This window comes from Heterodontus francisci, chromosome 14 (assembly GCF_036365525.1).
Source record: "Heterodontus francisci isolate sHetFra1 chromosome 14, sHetFra1.hap1, whole genome shotgun sequence".
NCBI classification, from domain to species: domain Eukaryota; kingdom Metazoa; phylum Chordata; class Chondrichthyes; order Heterodontiformes; family Heterodontidae; genus Heterodontus; species Heterodontus francisci.
The window spans coordinates 44,828,884-44,849,312 of record NC_090384.1 but is presented as its reverse complement, the minus strand read 5'-3'; the positions used below and the strand labels follow the sequence as shown (position 1 = coordinate 44,849,312).

Below are 20,429 nucleotides of genomic sequence, written 5' to 3'. Positions count from 1 at the left end.
GTTAAAAGCGAGATCTGGTCAACATGGTCCATGAGAAACCCTAACGGTTGGCAATTGTGGTTCATTAAACAGAAGGTGCCGAATGAGATAAATGTCTTCATTCAGAGGGTTGTTGGAGAAGGGAAAACTTTGTCGCAGAGATTGGTTGAGGTAGAGACTGATATAAGGAACAAATGAATAAATATTGGAAGCAGAGGAAAATACAGTTCTATAAGGGGTCAGTATTGGCGCCACCGGCACACGGTTGGCCCATTGAAGGGTTTCCGAGCTACAAACTCTGCCCATCGCTGCACCCAGACGGGCAGCATATGATTTGGAACCGACGAAGTTACACAGGCAGACCTGACTTCGAATCGCCTTCAACTGGCAAAACAAGAGCGTCCACAAAGAAGATCTGCCCGCTTCTCCCGGGTACATCGGTAAGAGCAAACGGCCAGGAACAAGTCCCGCCCACAGTCATAGCTGCACACACAGCACCGCCCACCACTAGAGCCCCGCCCATGACAGGTGGCCTAAGGACAGTAAAGCCCCGCCCATCACAGGAGCCACGCCCACAGGGACTCTTCACCCAGCCCTGGAGTCCCGCCCATCGCTGGTGCTTCGCAGCCGGTTCCACGATCGAAGAATTGCGCATGTTCATGTCTATGTGCACGTGATGATGAATATTTCCGGTTCGACGGAATCCCGGCGGAAAGGGAAGTTAAAACACAACAGAAGTAGAAAACCGTAAACAGAGCGGTTAACAACTAAAACCATGGCGGTAAATGACGGAATGTTGAAAAAAATGGTATCAAAGGTAAGGAGAGTGTCCCGGAGAGAGAGACCGGCCCGGGGAGAGGGGGTGGGGGGAGAGAGAGACCGGCCCGGGGAGAGGGGGTGGGGGAGGAGAGAGACCGGCCCGGGGAGAGGGGGTGGGGGGAGAGAGAGACCGGCCCGGGGAGAGGGGGTGGGGGGAGAGAGAGACCGGCCCGGGGAGAGGGGGTGGGGGAGGAGAGAGACCGGCCTGGGGAGAGGGGGTGGGGGGAGAGAGAGACCGGCCCGGGGAGAGGGGGTGGGGGGAGAGAGAGACCGGCCCGGGAGAGGGGGGTGGGGGGAGAGAGAGACCGGCCCGGGGAGAGGGGGTGGGGGGAGAGAGAGACCGGCCCGGGGAGAGGGGGTGGGGGGAGAGAGAGACCGGCTGGGGAGAGGGGGTGGGGGGGAGAGAGAGACCGGCCCGGGGAGAGGGGGTGGGGGGAGAGAGAGACCGGCCGGGGAGAGGGGGTGGGGGGAGAGAGAGACCGGCCCGGGGAGAGGGGGTGGGGGGTGAGAGAGACCGGCCCGGGGAGAGGGGGTGGGGGGGAGAGAGAGACCGGTCCGGGGAGAGGGGGTGGGGGAGGAGAGAGAGAGAGAGACCGGCCCGGGGAGAGGGGGTGGGGAAGGAGAGAGAGAGAGAGAGAGAGACCGGCCCGGGGAGAGGGGGTGGGGGGAGAGAGAGACCGGCCCGGGGAGAGGGGGTGGGGGGAGAGAGAGACCGGCCCGGGGAGAGGGGGGTGGGGGGGAGAGAGAGACCGGCCCGGGGAGAGGGGGTGGGGGAGGAGAGAGACCGGCCCGGGGAGAGGGGGTGGGGGAGGAGAGAGACCGGCCCGGGGAGAGGGGGTGGGGGAGGAGAGAGACCGGCCCGGGGAGAGGGGGGTGGGGGAGGAGAGAGACCGGCCCGGGGAGAGGGGGTGGGGGAGGAGAGAGACCGGCCCGGGGAGAGGGGGTGGGGGAGGAGAGAGACCGGCCCGGGGAGAGGGGGTGGGGGAGGAGAGAGACCGGCCCGGGGAGAGGGGGTGGGGGAGGAGAGAGACCGGCCCGGGGAGAGGGGGAGGAGAGAGAGAGAGAGACCGGCCCGGGGAGAGGGGGAGGAGAGAGAGAGAGAGAGACCGGCCCGGGGAGAGGGGGAGGAGAGAGAGAGAGAGAGACCGGCCCGGGGAGAGGGGGAGGAGAGAGAGAGAGAGAGACCGGCCCGGGGAGAGGGGGAGGAGAGAGAGAGAGAGAGACCGGCCCGGGGAGAGGGGGAGGAGAGAGAGAGAGAGAGACCGGCCCGGGGAGAGGGGGAGGAGAGAGAGAGAGAGAGACCGGCCCGGGGAGAGGGGGAGGAGAGAGAGAGAGACCGGCCCGGGGAGAGGGGGGAGGAGAGAGAGAGAGAGAGACCGGCCCGGGGAGAGGGGGGAGGAGAGAGAGAGAGAGAGACCGGCCCGGGGAGAGGGGGAGGAGAGAGAGAGAGAGAGAGAGACCGGCCCGGGGAGAGGGGGAGGAGAGAGAGAGAGAGAGAGAGACCGGCCCGGGGAGAGGGGGAGGAGAGAGAGAGAGAGAGAGAGAGAGAGACCGGCCCGGGGAGAGGGGGAGGAGAGAGAGAGAGAGACCGGCCCGGGGAGAGGGGGAGGAGAGAGAGAGAGAGAGAGACCGGCCCGGGGAGAGGGGGTGGGGGAGGAGAGAGAGAGACCGGCCCGGGGAGAGGGGGTGGGGGGAGGAGAGAGAGAGAGAGACCGGCCCGGGGAGAGGGGGTGGAAAGAGAGAGAGAGAGACTGTGACCGGCCCGGGGAGAAGGGGGGAGAGGGAGAGAGAGAGACTGGCCCAGGGAGAAGGGGAGAGAGACCAGCGAGGGGTGGGGGTGTTGAATGGCCCAGGGTTGGGGGGGAGGTGGTGACTGGCCTGGGGCGAGGCGCAGGGGGAGCGGCACAGGGAGGGTAATTGACTCATTGGGAAGGGACTGGCACTGAGGGAGAGTGACGGGATAGTGGAGTGAGGGAGCGACTGGCATGTGGCAGGGGAGTGAGGGGGAGAAGGAGCAAAAGGGAGCGGAGGAATGGAATGGGAGGATGAGTGGGAGAGGGTTTGAGATGTTGTGAGGGCAGTGCGCCGGACTGAGCGAGGGTATGTTGGGCAAAAGAGAGTGAGGGATGTGGGGTTCGGGGGAGACTGGACAAGTGTGTACCACAGGTGAGAGAGTGGAGGGGCGAGAGAAAATGGAGAGGGAGAGTGTGTCTTGGGAGGGAGGATTGGGGAGAGACTGGCAGGGAAGGGGGTGAGAGGGAATGGCAGGGAGAGGGGGTAGAGAGAGTGAGTAAGTGAAGGTGGTGGAGACAGCCAGTGTTTAAGGGAGGGGCAGAGAGAGAGACTTCCATGAAGAGAGGAACTGCTGTGGACAAACTGTTCTTTCTCTTTTGAAGTATAAATACAGGGATCTGACAGTGCGGGAAATCCTGAATGTTACCTCTACCTATAAAGACCTCAAGCCGGTGATGGATGCATTTGGTGAGTGATTTGAAAGTTCATGTGGATAGACGGTATCCTTTGATGGGGCATTTGGACTCCTCTAATGGTTGGCCGTTTATGGCAGTGAGTCGCTGAGCACAGGTACGAGGAAGAAGCCATGTTTGACCTTCTCGTTAATTTTAGCTAATCTCAGCATGGAAGTCATAGTGCAGGACAGTTCAAATCTGCTTTCCTGGATTAGCAAGGGAAATAAGGGACTTCGTTCCTATATTTTTTTTATTCATTCATGGGATATGGGTGCCGCTGGCCAGGCCAGCATTTATTGCCCATCCATAAATGCCCTTTAGAAGGTGGTGGTGAGCTGCCTTCTTGAACCACTGCAGCCCATGTGGGGTAGGTACACCCACAGTGCTGTTAAGAAGGGAGTTCCAGGATTTTGACCCAGCGACAGTGAAGGAACGGCGATATTGTTCCAAGTCAGGATGGTGTGTGACTTGGAGGGGAACTTGCAGGTGGTGGTGTTCCCAGGCATTTGCTGCCCTTGTCCTTCTAGTTGGTAGAGGTCGCGGGTTTGGAAGGTGCTGTCTAAAGAGCTTTGGTGCGTTGCTGCAGTGCATCTTGTAGACAGTACACACTGCTGGAATTGTGCGTCGGTGGTGGAGGGAGTGAATGTTTGTAGATGGGGTGCCACCAAGCAGGCTGCTTTGTCCTGGATGGTGTCGAGCTTCTTGAGTGTTGTTGGAGCTGCACCCATCCAGGCAAGTGAAGAATATTCCATCACACTCCTGAATTGTGCCTTGTTGATGGTGGACAGGCTTTGGGGAGTCAGGAGATGAGTTACTCGCCACAGGATTCCTAGCTTCTGACCTGCTATTGTAGCTCTTGTATTTATATGGCTACTCCTGTTCAGTTTCTGGTCATTGGTAACCCCTAGGATGTTGATAGTGGGGGATTCAGCAATGCTAATGCTGTTGAATGTCAAGGGGAGATGGTTAGATTCTCTCTTGTTGGAGATGGTCATTGCCTGGCACTTGTGTGGCGTGAATGTTACTTGCCACTTATCAGCCCAAGCCTGGATATTGTCCAGGTCTTGCTGCATTTCTACAGAAACTGCTTCAGTATCTGAGAAGTCACGAATGGTGCTGAACATTGTGCAATCATCAGCGAACATCCCCACTTCTGATCTTTACGATTGAAGGAAGGTCATTGATGAAGCAGCTGAAGATGGTTGGGCCTAGGCCTGAGGAACTCCTGCAGTGATGTCCTGGAGCTGAGATACTTGATCTCCAACAACCACAACCATCTTCCTTTGCACTAGGTATGACTCCAGCCAGTGGAGGGTTTTCCCCCTGATTCCCATTGACTCCGGTTTTGCTAGGGCTCCTTGATGTCGTGCTCGGTCAAATGCTGCCTTGATGTCAAAGGCAGTCACTCTCACCTCACTTCTTGAGTTCAGCTCTTTTGTCCATGTTTGAACCAAGGCTGTAATGAGGTCAGGAGCTGAGTGGCCCTGGCGGAACCCAAACTGAGCGTCACTGAACAGGTTATTGCTAAGCAAGTGCTGCTTGATGGCATTGTTGATGACACCTTCCATCACTTTACTGATGATTTAGAGTAGGCTGATGGGGCGTTAATTGGCCGGGTTGGACTTGTCCTGCTTTTTGTGTACAGGACATACCTGGGCAATTTTCCACATTGCAGGGTAGATGCCAGTGTTGTAGCTATAGTGGAACAGCTTGGCTAGGGGCGCGGCAAGTTCTGGAGCACAGTTCTTCAGTATTATTGCTGGAATATTGTCAGGGCCCAGAGCCTTTGCAGCATCCAGTGCCTTCATTCGTTTCTTGATATCACACGGAGTGAATCGAATTGGCTGAAGTCTGGCATCTGTGATGCTGGCGACTTCAGGAGGAGGCCGAGATGGATCATCAACCCGGCACTTCTGGCTGAAGATTGTTGTGAATGCTTCAGCCTTATCTTTCGCACTGATGTGCTGGGCTCCCCCATCATTGAGGATGGGGATATTTGTGGAGCCACCTCCTCCAGTTATTCCGCTCCGTCCGCAAGCAGGACCCTGAGCTTCCGGTTGCTTGCCATTTCAACACTCCCCCCTGCTCTCATGCTCACATCTCTGTCCTGGGATTGCTGCAGTGTTCCAGTGAACATCAATGCAAGCTCGAGGAACAGCATCTCATTTACCGATTAGGCACACTACAGCCTGCCGGACTGAACATTGAGTTCAATAATTTCAGAGCATGACAGCCCCCCATTTTACTTGCATTTTTAGTTATTTTTTCTTCCTTGTTTTTACATTCTTTTTTTACATTTTTTACAATCTTTTTTTGCATTTATTTCATTTCATCTTAGTTTGTTCAGTTTGCTTACCCACTTTTTTTTCAGGTTTGCACTTGCTGCTGTTCAATATTCAGTGTATTAACACCTAATCTGTACTAATGCTTTGTCTTTCAACACACCATTAACATATTGTTTGCCTTTGCTCCGTGACCTTTTGGTCAGCTATGTGGCCTGGTCCAATCTAGACCTCCTTTGTTATCTCTTGCCCCACCCCCACCTCACTTGCTTATGACCTGTGACTTTTCTAATATTTGTCAGTTCCGAAGAAGGGTCACTGACCCGAAACATTAATTCTGCTTATCTTTTCACAGATGCTGCCAGACCTGCTGAGTGGTTCCAGCATTTCTTGTTTTTATTTCAGATTTCCAGCATCCGCAGTATTTTACTTTTATTCCTCCAGTTAGTTGTTTAATTGTCTACCACCATTCACGGCTGGATGTGGCAGGACTGCAGAGCTTCGATCTGATCCGTTGGTTATGGGATCGCTTAGCTCTGACTGTCACATGCTGCTTATGGAGTTTAGCACGCAGATAGTCCTGTGTTGTGGCTTCACCAGGTTGACACCTCATTTTGAGGTATGCCTGGTGCTGCTCCTGGCATGTCCTCCTGCACTCTTCATTGAACCAGGGTTGGTCTCCTGGCTTGATGGTAATGGTAGAGTGGGGGATATGCCGGGCCATGAGGTTACAGATTGTGGTTGAGTACAATTCTGCTGTTGCTGATGGTCCACAGGGCCTCATGGATGCCCAGTTTTGCATTGCTAGATCAGTTCGAAATCTTTCCCATTTAACATGGTGGTGGTGCCACACAACACGAAGGAGGGTCTGCTCAATGGGAAGGCAGGACATCGTCTCCACAAGGACTGTGCGGTAGTCACTCCTACCAATACTGTCATGGACAGATGCATCTGCGGCAGGCAGATTGGTGTGGATGAGGTCAAGTATGTTTTCCCCTCTTGTTGATTCCCTCACCACCTGCCACATACCCAGTCTAGAAGATATGTCCTTTAGGACTCAGCCAGATCGGTCAGTAGTGGTGCTACCGAGTCACTCTTGGTGATGGATATTGAAGTCCCACGCCCAGAGTACATTTTGTGCCCTTGCCACCCTCAGTGCTTCCTCCAAGTGCTGTTCGACATGGAGGAGTACTAACTCATCAGTTGAGGGAGGGTGGTAGGTGGTAATCAGGCGATTTCCTTGTCCACGTTTGACCTGATGCCATGAGACTTCATGGGGTCCAGAGTCGATGTTGAGGACTCCCAGGGCAACTCCCTCCCTACTGTATACCACTGTGCCGCCACATCTGCTGGGTCTGTCCTGCCAGTGGGACGGGACATTCCCTGGGATGGTGATGGCAGTGTCTGGGACATTGTCTGTCAGGTATGATTCCGTGACTGTGACTATGTCAGGGTGTTGCTTGACTTGTCTGTGGGACAGCTCTCCCAACTTTGGCACAAGCCCCCAGATGTTAGTAGACTTTGCATGGTCGACAGGGCTGGGTTTGCTGTTGTCATTTCTGGTGCCTAAGTCGGTGCTGGGTGGTTCGTCCGGTTTCATTCCTTTTTATTGACTTTGTAGCGGTTAGATACAACTGAGTGGCTTGCTAGGCCATTTCAGAGGGTATGTAAGAGTCAACCACATTGCTGTAGGTCTGGAGTCAGATGTAGGCCAGACCAGGTAAGGACAGCAGATTTCCTTCCCTAAAGGACATTAGTGAACCAGATGGGTTTTTACAACAATCGACAGTGGTTTCATGGTCCACATTAGACCAGCTTTAAATTCCAGATTTATTAATTGAATTCGGATTCCACCTTCTGCTGTGGTGGGATTTGAACCCATGTCCCCAGAGCAATACCCTGGGTCTCTGGGTTACTAGTCCAGTGACAATACCACTATGCCACCGCATGTATTTTTGCAGGATTGTTTTGGCTGTGATGGCCCCTGCTGTCAAATAGCCAATATAGGCTGATACTTGGACAAGCTACCAGAAGGTAACTAGAGCCTGTGGAATTGTAGCCCAACAGGGAGTCAACATTTTAGGAGAGGAAAGGTGAAAGTTGACCAAGTCTGGTCACTACATAAAGTAGTGATGCTCTTTACCAAGCATCCAGTTAGCTACTGGTGCACAGAGCGAATCTAACCATCTCCCCTTGACATTCAATAGCATTACGATTGCTGAATCCCGCACTATCAACATCCTAGGGGCTACCATTGACCAGAAACTGAACTGCATTAGCCATATAAATACCGTGGCTACAAGAGCAGATCAGAGGCTAGGAATCCTGTGGCGAGTAACTCATCTCTTGACTCCCCTAAGCCTGTCCACCATCTACAAGGCACAAGTCAGGAGTGTGATGGAATACTCTCCACTTGCCTGGATGGGTGCAGCTCCAACAACACTCAAGAAGCTCGACACCATCCAGGACAAAGCAGCCCGCTTGATTGGCACCCCACCCACAAACATTCACTCCCTCCACCACCGAAGCACAGTGGCAGCAGTGTGTACCGTCTACAAAATGCACTGCAGCAACGCACCAAGGCTCTTTAGATAGCAATTTCCAAACCTGCGACCGCTACCAACTAGATGGGCAAGGGCAGCAATGCATGGGAACACTACCACCTGCAAGTTCCCCTCCAAGTCACACACCATCCTGACTTGGAACTATATCGCCGTTCCTTCACTGTCGCTGAGTCAAAATCCTGGAACTCCCTTCCTAACGGCATTGTGGATGTACCTACCTCACATGGATGGCAGCAGTTTAAGAAGGCAGCTCACCACCACCTTCTCGAGCAATTAGAGATGGGCAATAAATGCTGGCCTAGCCATTGACGCCCACATCCTATGAATGAATTTTTTTTTTAAATCCAAGTTTACTCCACTTTCAGAGGTACTTATTGCAGAGCCTTGGGTCATTGGCGATTCTTTGGTCTGTAGCTTGTGGCAGACTTCTACTGTACCTCTCTGGTACTGAGTTCTTTGGCTTCTCCAGCTGGAATTCAGTGTTGTTCCCTTGGGCTCCCCAGTAGAAAGAAAGACAGACTTGCATGTATATAGCACCTTTCATGACCTCAGGATGTCGCAAGTGCATTACAGCCAATGAAGTACATTTGAAGTGTAGTCACTATTGCAGTAAAGGATAACTACTACAACATCAACATTTTGCATTTATCTTGTGTCGTTAAAATAGAAAAACATCCCAAGGTGGTTTGCAGAGGTGTAAACAGACAAAAACAATGTTGAAGCTAATTTGATATTAGGGAAGGTGACCAAAACCTTGCCTGAAGAGGTTTTTAGGAGGAGAGAGAGGTGCAGAGGTGGACCAGTTTAGAGAAGAAATTCCATACTGTGGAGCCTGGGCAATTGATTTCACAGCCACCAATGATGGGGTGAAGGGAGGGAAATACCAAGTAGAGCGGAATCAGGAGTGGAGACTTGTTGGGGAGTGGGGGGGTGGTGGTGGTTAGTTGTAGTGGTGGATGCAGTTACAGAGATAGGTATTTAAATACAAGGATGAGAATATTTAATTTGAGATATTTGGTGACTGGGCACGAATGTAAGTCAGTGAGGACAGGGCTACTGGCCATATGGAATAGGATTTGGGCAGCTGAATTTTGGATGATAGCAAGTTTATGGAGGGTGGAAAATGGGAGGCCAGGAGAACATTGGAATAGTCAAATTTAGAGATGTCAAAGGCATGAATAAAAGTTGCAGTGGCAGATTGGATGAGGTAAGGACAGTGACAAGTGACATTCGAGATGGAAGTAACTGGTCTTTGTGATGTGGAATATATCGGAAGCTGAGCTCAGAATCAAACAGATCACCGAGATTGTGAACTGTAGTTCAGCCTGACGGTAACAAGGGAAGGTGATGGATTTGGTGGTGAGGGTACAGGAATGTTATTAGGAGGCAGTTAGCCAAGGTTCCACAGCAGTCAAAGGCCTCAATTAAAATAGCCTCCTTGGTCATAGTTTTTTTTCTTCCTGCGGGTCTCCACTTGACAACTGCCGACAATCGTTTGATTGAAATCGAAGTCACAGCTGCAGGCCTGTGTCCCATCTCCTTGGTGCAGAGTGATCCAGAATTCTTGAGAGCGCCCCTTTCAGCAAAGCAGTGTTTGAGATTATAGCCTTAAAAAAGGTGAGAAAAGCTGTCTTTTTAAACACTGATTAGAGATACAGCACTGAAACAGGCCCTTCGGCCCACCGAGTCTGTGCCGAACATCAACCACCCATTTATACTAATCCTACGCTAATCCCATATTCGTACCAAACATCCCCACCTGTCCCTATATTTCCCTACCACCTACCTATACTAGTGACAATTTATAATGGCCAATTTACCTATCAACCTGCAAGTCTTTTGGCTTGTGGGAGGAAACCGGAGCACCCGGAGAAAACCCACGCAGACACAGGGAGAACTTGCAAACTCCACACAGGCAGTACCTGGAATCGAACCCGGGTCCCTGGAGCTGTGAGGCTGCGGTGCTAACCACTGCGCCACTGTGCCGCCTGGTAGGGCAGAAGATTTTAACATAGTTGTAACGTGTCAAAGAATGCATTAGCTTAGAACAGCAAGGTGGAGGGTGTGTGACCTGCATCAAAAGAAAACACTCCATTGTATCTAATTCATATGGAGGGGAATTACACAGCACCCACCCCAACCAATAGGGACTCTTCCATTACCCCCATTCTGAAGCTGCTCCATTCCTTTAAAACAAAAAAAAATTCCTTAAAATTTATTCTTGCTGAAAGTGCAAGTGCTGCTCTGGGACATGGGTTCGCATCCTGCCTACCACCCTTATTCAAGGGGGGGAAGAGTGGGGGAGGGGGTGGGGGGGGGGAGAGTGGGGGTGGGGGGGGACAGTGGGGGTGGTGGTGGGGTGGGGAGAGTGGGGTGGGGAGAGTGGGGTGGGGAGAGTGGGGTGGGGAGAGTGGGGTGGGGAGAGTGGGGTGGGGTGGGGAGAGTGGGGTGGGGTGGGGAGAGTGGGGTGGGGTGGGGAGAGTGGGGTGGGGAGAGTGGGGTGGGGAGAGTGGGGTGGGGAGAGTGGGGTGGGGAGAGTGGGGAGTGGGGTGGGGGTGGGGGGGGAGAGTGGGGTGGGGAGGGTGGGGGTGGGGGGGGAGGGTGGGGGTGGGGGGGGAGAGTGGGGTGGGGGGGGGGAGTGGGGTGGGGAGAGTGGGGTGGGGGTGGGGAGTGGGGTGTGGGGTGGGGTGGGGGTGTGGGGTGGGGTGGGGTAGGGGGGGAGTGGGGTGGGGGTGGGGTGGGGGTGGGGTGGGGGGGGAGTGGGGTGGGGGTGGGGTGGGGTTGGGGGTGGGGTTGGGGGTGGGGGTGGGAGTGGGGTGGGAGTGGGGTGGGGGTGGGGTGGGGGTGGGGGGGGGGGAGTGGGGTGGGAGAGTGGGGTGGGGGAAAGAGAGTGGGGTGGGGGAGAAAGAGAGTGGGGGGGGGGAGAAAGAGAGTGGGGGGGGGGGGAAAGAGAGTGGGGGGGGGGAAGAAAGAGAGTGGGGGGGGGGGGGGAAAGAGAGTGGGGGGGGGGAAAGAGAGTGGGGGGGGGGAAAGAGAGTGTGGGGGGGGGGGAAAGAGAGTGTGGGGGGGGGGAAAGAGAGTGGGGGGGGGGAAAGAGAGTGGGGGGGGGGGGAAAGAGAGTGGGGGGGGGGAAAGAGAGTGGGGGGGGGGAAAGAGAGTGGGGGGGGGGAAAGAGAGTGGGGGGTGGGGTGAGTGGGGGGGGGTGGGGTGAGTGGGGGGGGGGGGAGAGTGGGGGTGGGGGGGGAGAGTGGGGGTGGGGGAGGGGTGTTGGGGGTGGGTGAGGGGTGGGGTGTTGGGGGTGGGTGGGGGGAAGAGTGGGGTTGGGGGGGGAGGGGTGTTGGGGGTGGGTGGGGGGAGGGGTGTTGGGGAAGAGTGGGGTTGGGGTTGGGGGGGGAGGGGTGGTGGGGGTGGGGGGGGGAAGAGTGGGGTTGGGGTTGGGGGGGGAGGGGTGGTGGGGGGAGGGGTGGTGGGGGGGGAGGGGAGGGAAGAGTGGGGGGGAGGGGTGGTGGGGGGGAGGGGAGGGAAGAGTGGGGTTGGGGGTGGGGGGGAGGGTGGTGGAGTGGGGGGGTGGTGGAGTGGGGATGAGGTGGGGGGGTGGTGGAGTGGGGATGAGGTGGGGGGGTGGTGGAGTGGGGATGAGGTGGGGGGGTGGTGGAGTGGGGATGAGGTGGGGGGGTGGTGGAGTGGGGATGAGGTGGGGGGGTGGGGGAGTGGGTATGGGGTGGGGTTGTGGGGGGGGGGAGTGGGTATGGGGTGGGGTTGTGGGGGGGGAGGGAGAGGGGGGTTGGGGGGAGGGGGGGTTGTGGGGGGAGGGGTGGGGTTGGAGAGAGGGGGGAGGAGGTGGGGTGGAGAGGAGAGAGAGATGGGGCCTGTCACATACCTCTCCCATATGGCTATTTGACATTTGTCAGCTCTGACCTTGAGCGTTGATGAGCTGTTTGATCATCGGGGTAACAGTGCTGCACCCAGTGCTTACTTGATGTGCCAATTCAAGCAGGACTCATTGGCTAACAATCATGATGAGAACATTTTCAGCTTTCTTGTATAACCACTGCCTCCCCAACTGCCACCCCAGTTCAGGGATGCTGAACCATTTCATTGCTGCCTGTGTTGATATTCAGGTACTGCACCGGGTGGCGTGTTTCACCTACTAGGTATTGGTGAAACTAAGTTCTTTTTCATACATCCATGTGGTTTCCCATTGATTTTTATCATGTTTTCCCTTTCTGATTTCAGTTTTTAACAATGGTTCATCTCAGGATCTGATGAGTCTCACTGGGACTATCCCAGTCAGCTACAGAGGTAAGGACTGAGTGGTGAAAAGTCCCAAATTGGATATAAGGTACAGTTTGCAGGGGCATTGCAACATAGCCTTTTTGGGATAGGCTGATGGGGTAGGCACAATGTAAAAAAGGCTGTGTGGGGTGTTTGGGGCTGGGGGCAGTGGGTGGGGTGGGTGCGGCAGATGCATATGCGACAAGTGGTGCAAGCTTATTGTAAGAGGTTCATGGAGGCTTTGGGAATATCTGCAAGCAGTGGCCAGGAGACTGAGAGAGAATTTGGATGTGTGCAGCATGTCTAGCATTTTAAAGTAGACTAGTGCAACTTTGGAAAGTCTGTGTTTTTATAGTTAAACTCTGTGCCGCCTGACTTCTAAGTAGCTTGAAACTCTGCCTGATGAGTTGCCTTTAAATATTTCTACTATTAACCATTTTTAATCATAGCCATTAAGTACAAGTAAAATACAAAATCTAGTCTCTAAATATTTTCTGCCACATTGCTACTAAATCAGAAGTGCATGCCTAACTCAAGGGTGATCCCTATTTGCATTACAATTAAATTTTTATTTTATTCATTCATGGGATGTGGGCGTCAGTGGCTAGGCCATCATTTATTGCCCATCCCTAATTGCCTTTGAGAAGGTGGTGGTGAGCTGCCTTCTTGAACCGCTGCAGTCCATGTAAGGTAGGTGAGGATTTTGACCCAGTGTCAGTGAAGGAACGGCGATATAGTTCCAAGTGAGGATGGTGTGCGACTTGGACAGGAACTTGCAGGTGGTGGCATTCCCATGCATTTGCTGCCCTTGTCCTTCTAGTTGGTAGAGGTCGCGGGTTTGGGAAGTGCTGTCGAAGGAGCCTTGGTGCGTTGCTGCAGTGCATCTTGTAGATGGTACACACTTGCCACTGTGCGTCGGTGGTGGAAGGAGTGAATGTTTGTGGATGGGGTGCCAATCAAGCGAGCTGTTTTGTCCTGGATGGTGTTGAGCTTCTTGAGTATTGTTGGAGCTGCACCCATCCAGGCAAATGGAGAGTATTTCATCACACTCCTGATTTGAGCCTTTTAGATGGTGGATAGGCTTTGGGGAGTCAGGAGGTGAGTTACTTGCCACAGGATTCCTCGCTTCTGACTTGCTCTTGTAGCCATGGTATTTATATGGCTACTCCAGTTCAGTTTTTGGTCAATGGTAGACTCTAGGATGTTGATAGTGGGGGATTCAGCGATGGTAATGCTATTGAATGTCAAGGGGAGATGGTTAGATTCTCTATTGTTGGAGATGGTCATTGCTTGGCAGTTGTCATAGAGAGATACAGCACTGAAACAGGCCCTTCGTCCCACCGAGTCTGTGCTGACCAACAAGTCTTGGAGGAAAAATTAATTTTATATTAAATAGATGTTCTTTTCAAAACACAATTTGACGGCACCAAGGAGACCCTATGTTAGTAGACTCTACCAATTATATCACTGAAGGGAAAGCTGCATGCAACCTAGAGATTGGAGAGGGGAGCGGGGGGATGGGGAGGGTAGTGGTGAATGTGTGTCTTGAATAAGGGTGGTAGGCAGGATCAGAGTCCCAGCCTTCACTGACCATAGGTGATGTCACCTGTCTGGCCCAGCTGCATGTTAGTTCTTGGAACTGCCTAAGAAATTTGATTCTTGTCTTAGTTAATTGTTTTTTTCACTACAAAATGCAAGAGTACTTGGAATAAGTAGTGCCCCACTCCACCCCAACCCTGCGATTTGTTTCTTTTTTTTAAAAAAAAAGAGCTTTCACTGTTTTGCAAGCTGTAATCCTTTATTCTCAATCATCTTTTCTTCACTTTCTTTGCAGGCAATATGTATAATATCCCTGTGTGCCTCTGGTTACTGGACACATACCCTTACAACCCTCCAATCTGCTTTGTAAAACCCACCAGCACCATGATGATTAAAACAGGAAAACATGTTGATGCCAATGGGAAGATCTATCTCCCTTATTTGCATGAGTGGAAACACGTGAGTATCATATATTGTTTTAAACAAGATGGTCCTATGTACACCCATGTTCCAGGCAAATACTGGCACCTCTACACTTGGGAAGAGGTGGATGTTGGCAGCCAGTGTCCCCAGGGAGAGGCAGATACTGACAGCCTATGTATTATGAGGTGGAGGGAGAGAGTTGGATATTGGTAGGCTGGGCACTGCCAGGAAAGGGCTCTTAGATAGTGGCAGGCTGGACACTTTTCTCCATATGGACTGAGAAAGTAGATGACAAGAAAAAGCCTTCTGACCCACTAATGCTTGTCTCCTTACTGTTCTAACTCTACCATTGTCTGACTGCATTTTGAATGCATCCAAAATGTATGGAGCAAAAATTCCTGGATCCCTGGAAGTGCAGAGGGTCTGAACCTCAGGTTGCCACTCTCTGAGGGTAGGTAATTTACATAGCAGAGGTAGCTGGCTGACGCCTCCTGAAAGTTCAGCAGAGGCACCCAGCCTGATAATGTGACAAGTCAGAATTCAGGGCTCTGAAGCAGAAAAGTCTCTGTCTCACTTGAAGGACCAGTTTGCTTTTTATTAATCAGTTCTGGTCTCCATGATACAGCTCAGCAGTCTGAATATTGTGGTGCCCAGCCTCAGAATACCTCAGTTAACTTCTATTCACTGTTCTGGCTATGTATTGAAGCATTTATTCACTCTTTAAAAAAAATTCCTCACAATGTAAGCCATTGAACATGATTACTTGCATCTCCTTTTCTGAGTTACTAATTGTATTCCATTCTTTTTATATTATGTTGCACTTTGTTGATGAGCAGTTCCCATTTGTTAGCATTACTTTTATCTGTCACATTTGTATAAATGATCCAACCCTCTATGGCATTTTCTGGTCCTGTCTCCATATGGAAATACAGCTCACACTGCGCCCCATTGTGGAAATGTGAAATGATTAAACAGGAAATTTTATTGAAGCTGTTTCTGTGCATTTCTTTCCTCCTTCAGCCACATTCTGACCTGTATGGGCTGATTCAGGTGATGATAGTCATGTTTGGGGAGGAGCCTCCAGTCTTTTCGAGGCCAGCTGCACCTCCAACATATCCACAGTACCAAGCCACAGGACCTCCAACCGGTAAGTAGTTTTCTGAGAAAGGCTATATGATTAAAGCTCATAACAAGGAGATTAACTTTTGTCCTGCTGAAACCATGAGACATGCAAGACCCTCTTGATAGCTTTGTCCTATTTCTTTTGCTTAATTTTTCTACCCATCTGTTGTGTTGAGGTGTTGCTCCACAGTCATCCTCCAAGACTGTACCTAAATGGGCATTCATGATGTGTCGCCTAGACAGTAAGTATTAGCAGGCTATTTGACAACAGGGGCATTGCAACTAAACCTAATCCTCCCTTTAACCACTACTTCACTATGCCTTTTGAAATAGGGGCCAGTAGGAAGCTTTGAGCAGCAGAAACTTTAGGTGATTGTCTCCATCCTAACCCATGAACACTGAAGCCAATAATGGCACTCTTAGTGCTACATTAAGAAGAACAACAACAGCCTGTATTTCTTTAGCACCTTTAAACTAATAAAACATCCCAAGGTCCTTTTACAGGACCGTTATAAAACACAATTTGACAGAGCTGCCAAAGCAGCTATTGGGGCAGATGACCAAAAGGTTTGGTCAAAGGGGGTTGGATTTAAGGAATGTCTTAAAGGAAGAGCGTCTGAGAGGTTTCGAGAGGGAATTCCAGAGCTTAGGGCCTTGGAAGTTGAAGGCGTGGCCACCAATGATGACGCAATTAAAAGCGGGGAGTCTCGAAGCCAGAATTAGAGGAGTGCAAATATCTGAGGGTTGTAGGGCTGGATGAGATTACAGAGATAGGAAGGAGTGAAGTCATGGAGGCATCTGGAAACAAGGTGAGAATTTTAAAATCGAGGCATTGCTTAACCAGCAGTCAGTGTAGCTGAGTGAACATGAGTTATGGATGAATGGGTCTTGGTGTGATTAAGGACACGGGCAGCATAGTTTTGGATAACCTCAAGTTTAGGGTAGAAGGTGGGAGACAGCCAGAAGTGCATTGGAATAGTCAAGTCTGGAAGTAGCGAAGGCATAGATAAGTGTTTCAGCAGCAGATTAGATGAGGCAGGGGCAGAGTTGGTGGGCAGTGTTACCAAGGGTGGACCTAGGCGATCATCATGATGTGGACATGTGGTCAGAAACACATCTGAGGGTCAAGTATTGACACCCAAGGTTGTGAATGGTATGGTTCAGCCTTAGACAGTTGCCAGGGCGAAGAATGGAGTCGGTGACTAGGGAACAGAGTTTGTAGTGGGGACTGAAGACAATAGCTTCAGTCTTCCCAATATTTAGTTGGAGGAAAATTCTGCTCATCTGTTACTGGATGTAGGACAAGCACAAGTACACAATAAATAGGAGCAGCAGTAGACCATATGGCCCTTCGATCCTGCTCCGCCATGCAGTATGATCATGGCTAATTTTAGGCTTCAAATCCATTTTCCCACCCACTAACCATATCCTTTGATTCCCTGAGAGACCAAAAATCTGCAAATCCCAGCCTTAAATGCATTCAACAATGGACCATTCGCAACCCCCTGGCATAGAGAATTCTAAAAATTCACAAACCTCTTTGAGTGAAGTAATTTCTCCTCATCTCGGCCCTAAATGAATCAGACCCTTATCCTGAGACAGTGCCCCTGTGTTTTCGAGTCCCCGACCAGTGGAAACAATCTCTCAGCATCTACCCTATACAACCCCTTCAGAATCTTGTATTTTCAATGAGACTGCCCCTCATTATTCTTCTGACCAGAGAATATAGTCCCAATTTACTCAACCTCTCATCATAGGATAAACACCTCATCCCAGGGACCAATTTAGTGAACCTTCGCTGTACTACCTCCAATGCAAGTATATACTTTCCTAAATGTGGAGACCCAAACGGTGCACAGTACATCAGACATGGTCTCACCAAAACCCTGTCTAATTGTAGCAAAATTTCTCTATTCCTGTGCCCCTTGCAATAAAGGCCAACATGCCAATTGTCTTGCTAATTGCTTGCTGTACCCGCATGCTGACTTTTGCATTCCAAGTACAAGCACACCCAAGTCTCTTTGAACATCAACAGTTCCAAGTTTCACACCTTTTAACAAATATTCTGCTTTTCTATTCTTAACAACCAAAGTGAATAACTTCACACTTCCCTACATTATACTCCATCTGCCATCTTGTTGCCCACTCACTTTACCTGTCTACATCTCTTTACAGCCTCTTTGTGTCCTCCCCACATCCACAATTTACCTTTCCACCTACCTTTGTGTCATCAGCAAACTTAGATACATTACTCTTTGTATCTTTATCAAAGTCATTGATATAGATTGCAAGTAACTAATCCTTGCGGCACTCCACTATTCAATGCCTGCCAACTTGAAAATGCCCCATTTATGCCCACTCTTAGCTTCCTGTCTGTTAACCAATCCTCTATCCATGCTAATATATTATCCCCAACTTCATGCGCCCTTATCTTACCTGTTAACCTTTTGTGTGGCACCTTATCGAATGCCTTTTGGAAATCCAGGTATACGACAACTACGGGTTCCCCTTTATCTACCCTACTAGTTACATCCTCAAAAAGCTCTAATAAATTTGTCGAACAGGATTTCCCTTTAGAAAAGCCATGCTGACTTGTTCTAATCATGCTATGCTTTTCTAAGTGCATTGTTAAGACTTCCTTAATAACATCCAGAATTTTCCCAATGATGTCAGGCTAACTGGCCTGTAGCTCACTGTTTTCTCTCTCTCCCTTCTTGAAAAGTGGTGTAACATTTGCCAAGTTCAATCTGATGGGACCATTCCCAAGTCTAAGGAGTTTTTGAAAATCATAGCTAGCGCATCCACTATCTCTGCAGCTATCTTCTTTTAGAACCCAAGGGCATAGTCCATCTGGTTTGGGGATTTCAGATTTTAGTCCCTTAAGGTTCTCCAATACTTTTTCTCTGATATTAATTTCCTCATTCTTTATAGTGTCTAGGTTACCGTCTGTTTCTGGTATGAAATTTGTCTTCTAATGTGAAGACAGACACAAAATATTTGTTCAATGCCTCTGTCATTTCATCATTCCACATGATAATTTCTCCTGTCTCTGATTCTAAGAGACCAATTTTTACTTCACTACTCTTTTATATTCATAAAAGCTCTTACAATCTGTTTTTATATTCCTAGCTAGTTTACTTTCATTTTCTATTTTTTTCACTTTTTATCAACTTTTTAGAAGTTGCAGGTGGTGGTGCTCCCGTGCGCCTGGTGCCCTGGTCTTTCTGCTTGGTAGAGGTTGCAGGTTTGGAGGTGCTGCCAAAGAAGAGTTGAAGTTCATCTTGTAGATAGTAAACACGGCAGCCACCGTGTACCTGTGGTGGAGGGGATGGCAGTCAAGCAGGCTGTTTTATCCTGGATGGAGTCGAGCTTCTCCAGTGTTGTTGGTGCTGCAGTCATCCAAGCAAGTGGAGAGGATTCCATCACGCTCCTCTCTTGTACCATGTAGATGGTCGAAAGGCTTTGCGGAGTCTGGAGGTGAGCCACTTCCCACAAAATATCCAATCGCTGACGTTTTGTTTTCTTTTCATTCACATGATGTGAGTGTCACTGGCAAGGCCAGCATTTATTGACCAGCCCTAATTACCCTTGAGAAGGTGGTGGTGAACTGCCTTCTTGAACCGCTGTAGTCCATGTGGTGTAGATGCACCCATGTTACTCTTAGAGGGGGAATTCCAAGATTTTGACCCAGTGACAGTGAAGGGACAGTGATCTAGTTCCAAGTCCGGATGATGTGTATCTTGGAGGGGAACTGTGGAGCTTGCAGGTGGTAGTGTTCCCATACATCTGCTGCCCTTGTCCTTCTAGGTGGGTAGAGGTCACAGGTTTGGAAGGTGCTGTTGAAGGAGTTTGACGAGTTGCTGCAGTGCATATTGTAGATGATATACACTGCTGCCTCTGTGGTGGGGGGAGTGAATGTTTAAGGTGGTTGATGGGGTGCCAATCAAGCAGGCTGCTTTGGTATGGTGTCGAACTTCTTGAGTGTTGTTGGAGCTGCACCCACCCAGACAAGTGGAGAGTATTCCATCACACTCCTGACCTGTGCGTTGTAGATGGTGGACAGGCTTTGGGGAGTCAGCTGGTGAGTTACTGACTGCAGAATTCCCAGCCTGACCTGTTCTTCTAGCCATAGCATTTAAATGGTCGGTCCAGTTAGGTTTCTGGTCAATAGCAACCCCCAGGATGTTAATGATGGGGGATTCAGTGATGGTAATTCCGTTGAACATCATGGGGAGATAGTTAGATCCTCTATTGTTGGAAGTGTCATTGCCTGGCATTTATGTGGTGTGAATCTTACTTACCATTTATCAGCCCAAGCCTGAATTTTGTCCAGGTCTTGCTGCATGCGGGCATGGACTACTTCAGTAACTGAGGAGTTACAAATGGTGAACATTGTGCAATCATCATTGACCTGCACTTGTAGCCACAGTATTTATGTGGCTGGTCCTGTTAGTGCTCTGGTCAATAGTGACCCCCTGAATATTGATGGTGGAGGATTTGACAATGGTCAGGTAATGCTATTAGATGTTAAATATTAGACTGTGCCACCCTGAAGAGTTGCAAAACACTCTTTGTACGGTCAACCTGTTTTCTGTAAAAAAAAAAGTAAGTTTAGTTATAGCACTGTTGGTATTTAATCTACCTTTCCTTAATGTGTAAAGTTTTATCTGTAAATAAAACTCAACTGTAGTTTTAGACTGTGTATACACAGTTGCCTAGAGATGCCATTTCCAGCCTTCCGAGGGAACATGGAAACCTGATGAACAGCCCACATAGTGCCAATCAGGGATTTACAAGGTTAATTGTTAGATCTGAACTGCACAATCCACATCTAGCAGAGAACAGAGAAAGGCATGAGCTTCAGTCTACAAGAGGCTCAGTCTAGTTGTGGAACCATAGTCTACTCAAACAAAGGTGTTGGGGGGTGGAAATCCAATAAAATAACTAGCCAAGAATGG

The 20,429-nt window shown here is 50.6% G+C and overlaps 1 protein-coding gene across 2 annotated transcripts in view; it reads left to right on the top strand.

Moving 5' to 3' along the window:
• Positions 1-646: 646 nt before the first annotated feature.
• tsg101a (tumor susceptibility 101a) overlaps positions 647-20,429 on the top strand; it is a 50,817-nt gene continuing 31,034 nt past the window's right edge. Inside the window, exons 1-5 of one of the 2 annotated variants that reach the window (XM_068046117.1) lie at positions 647-796; positions 3,195-3,279; positions 12,349-12,414; positions 14,222-14,385; positions 15,370-15,496. In XM_068046117.1, coding sequence (XP_067902218.1) covers positions 755-796; positions 3,195-3,279; positions 12,349-12,414; positions 14,222-14,385; positions 15,370-15,496 — 484 coding nt within the window. In that variant the 5' untranslated portion in view covers positions 647-754. The remainder of the gene's footprint in view (positions 797-3,194; positions 3,280-12,348; positions 12,415-14,221; positions 14,386-15,369; positions 15,497-20,429) is intronic. The other variant, XM_068046116.1, reaches the window with a different exon arrangement.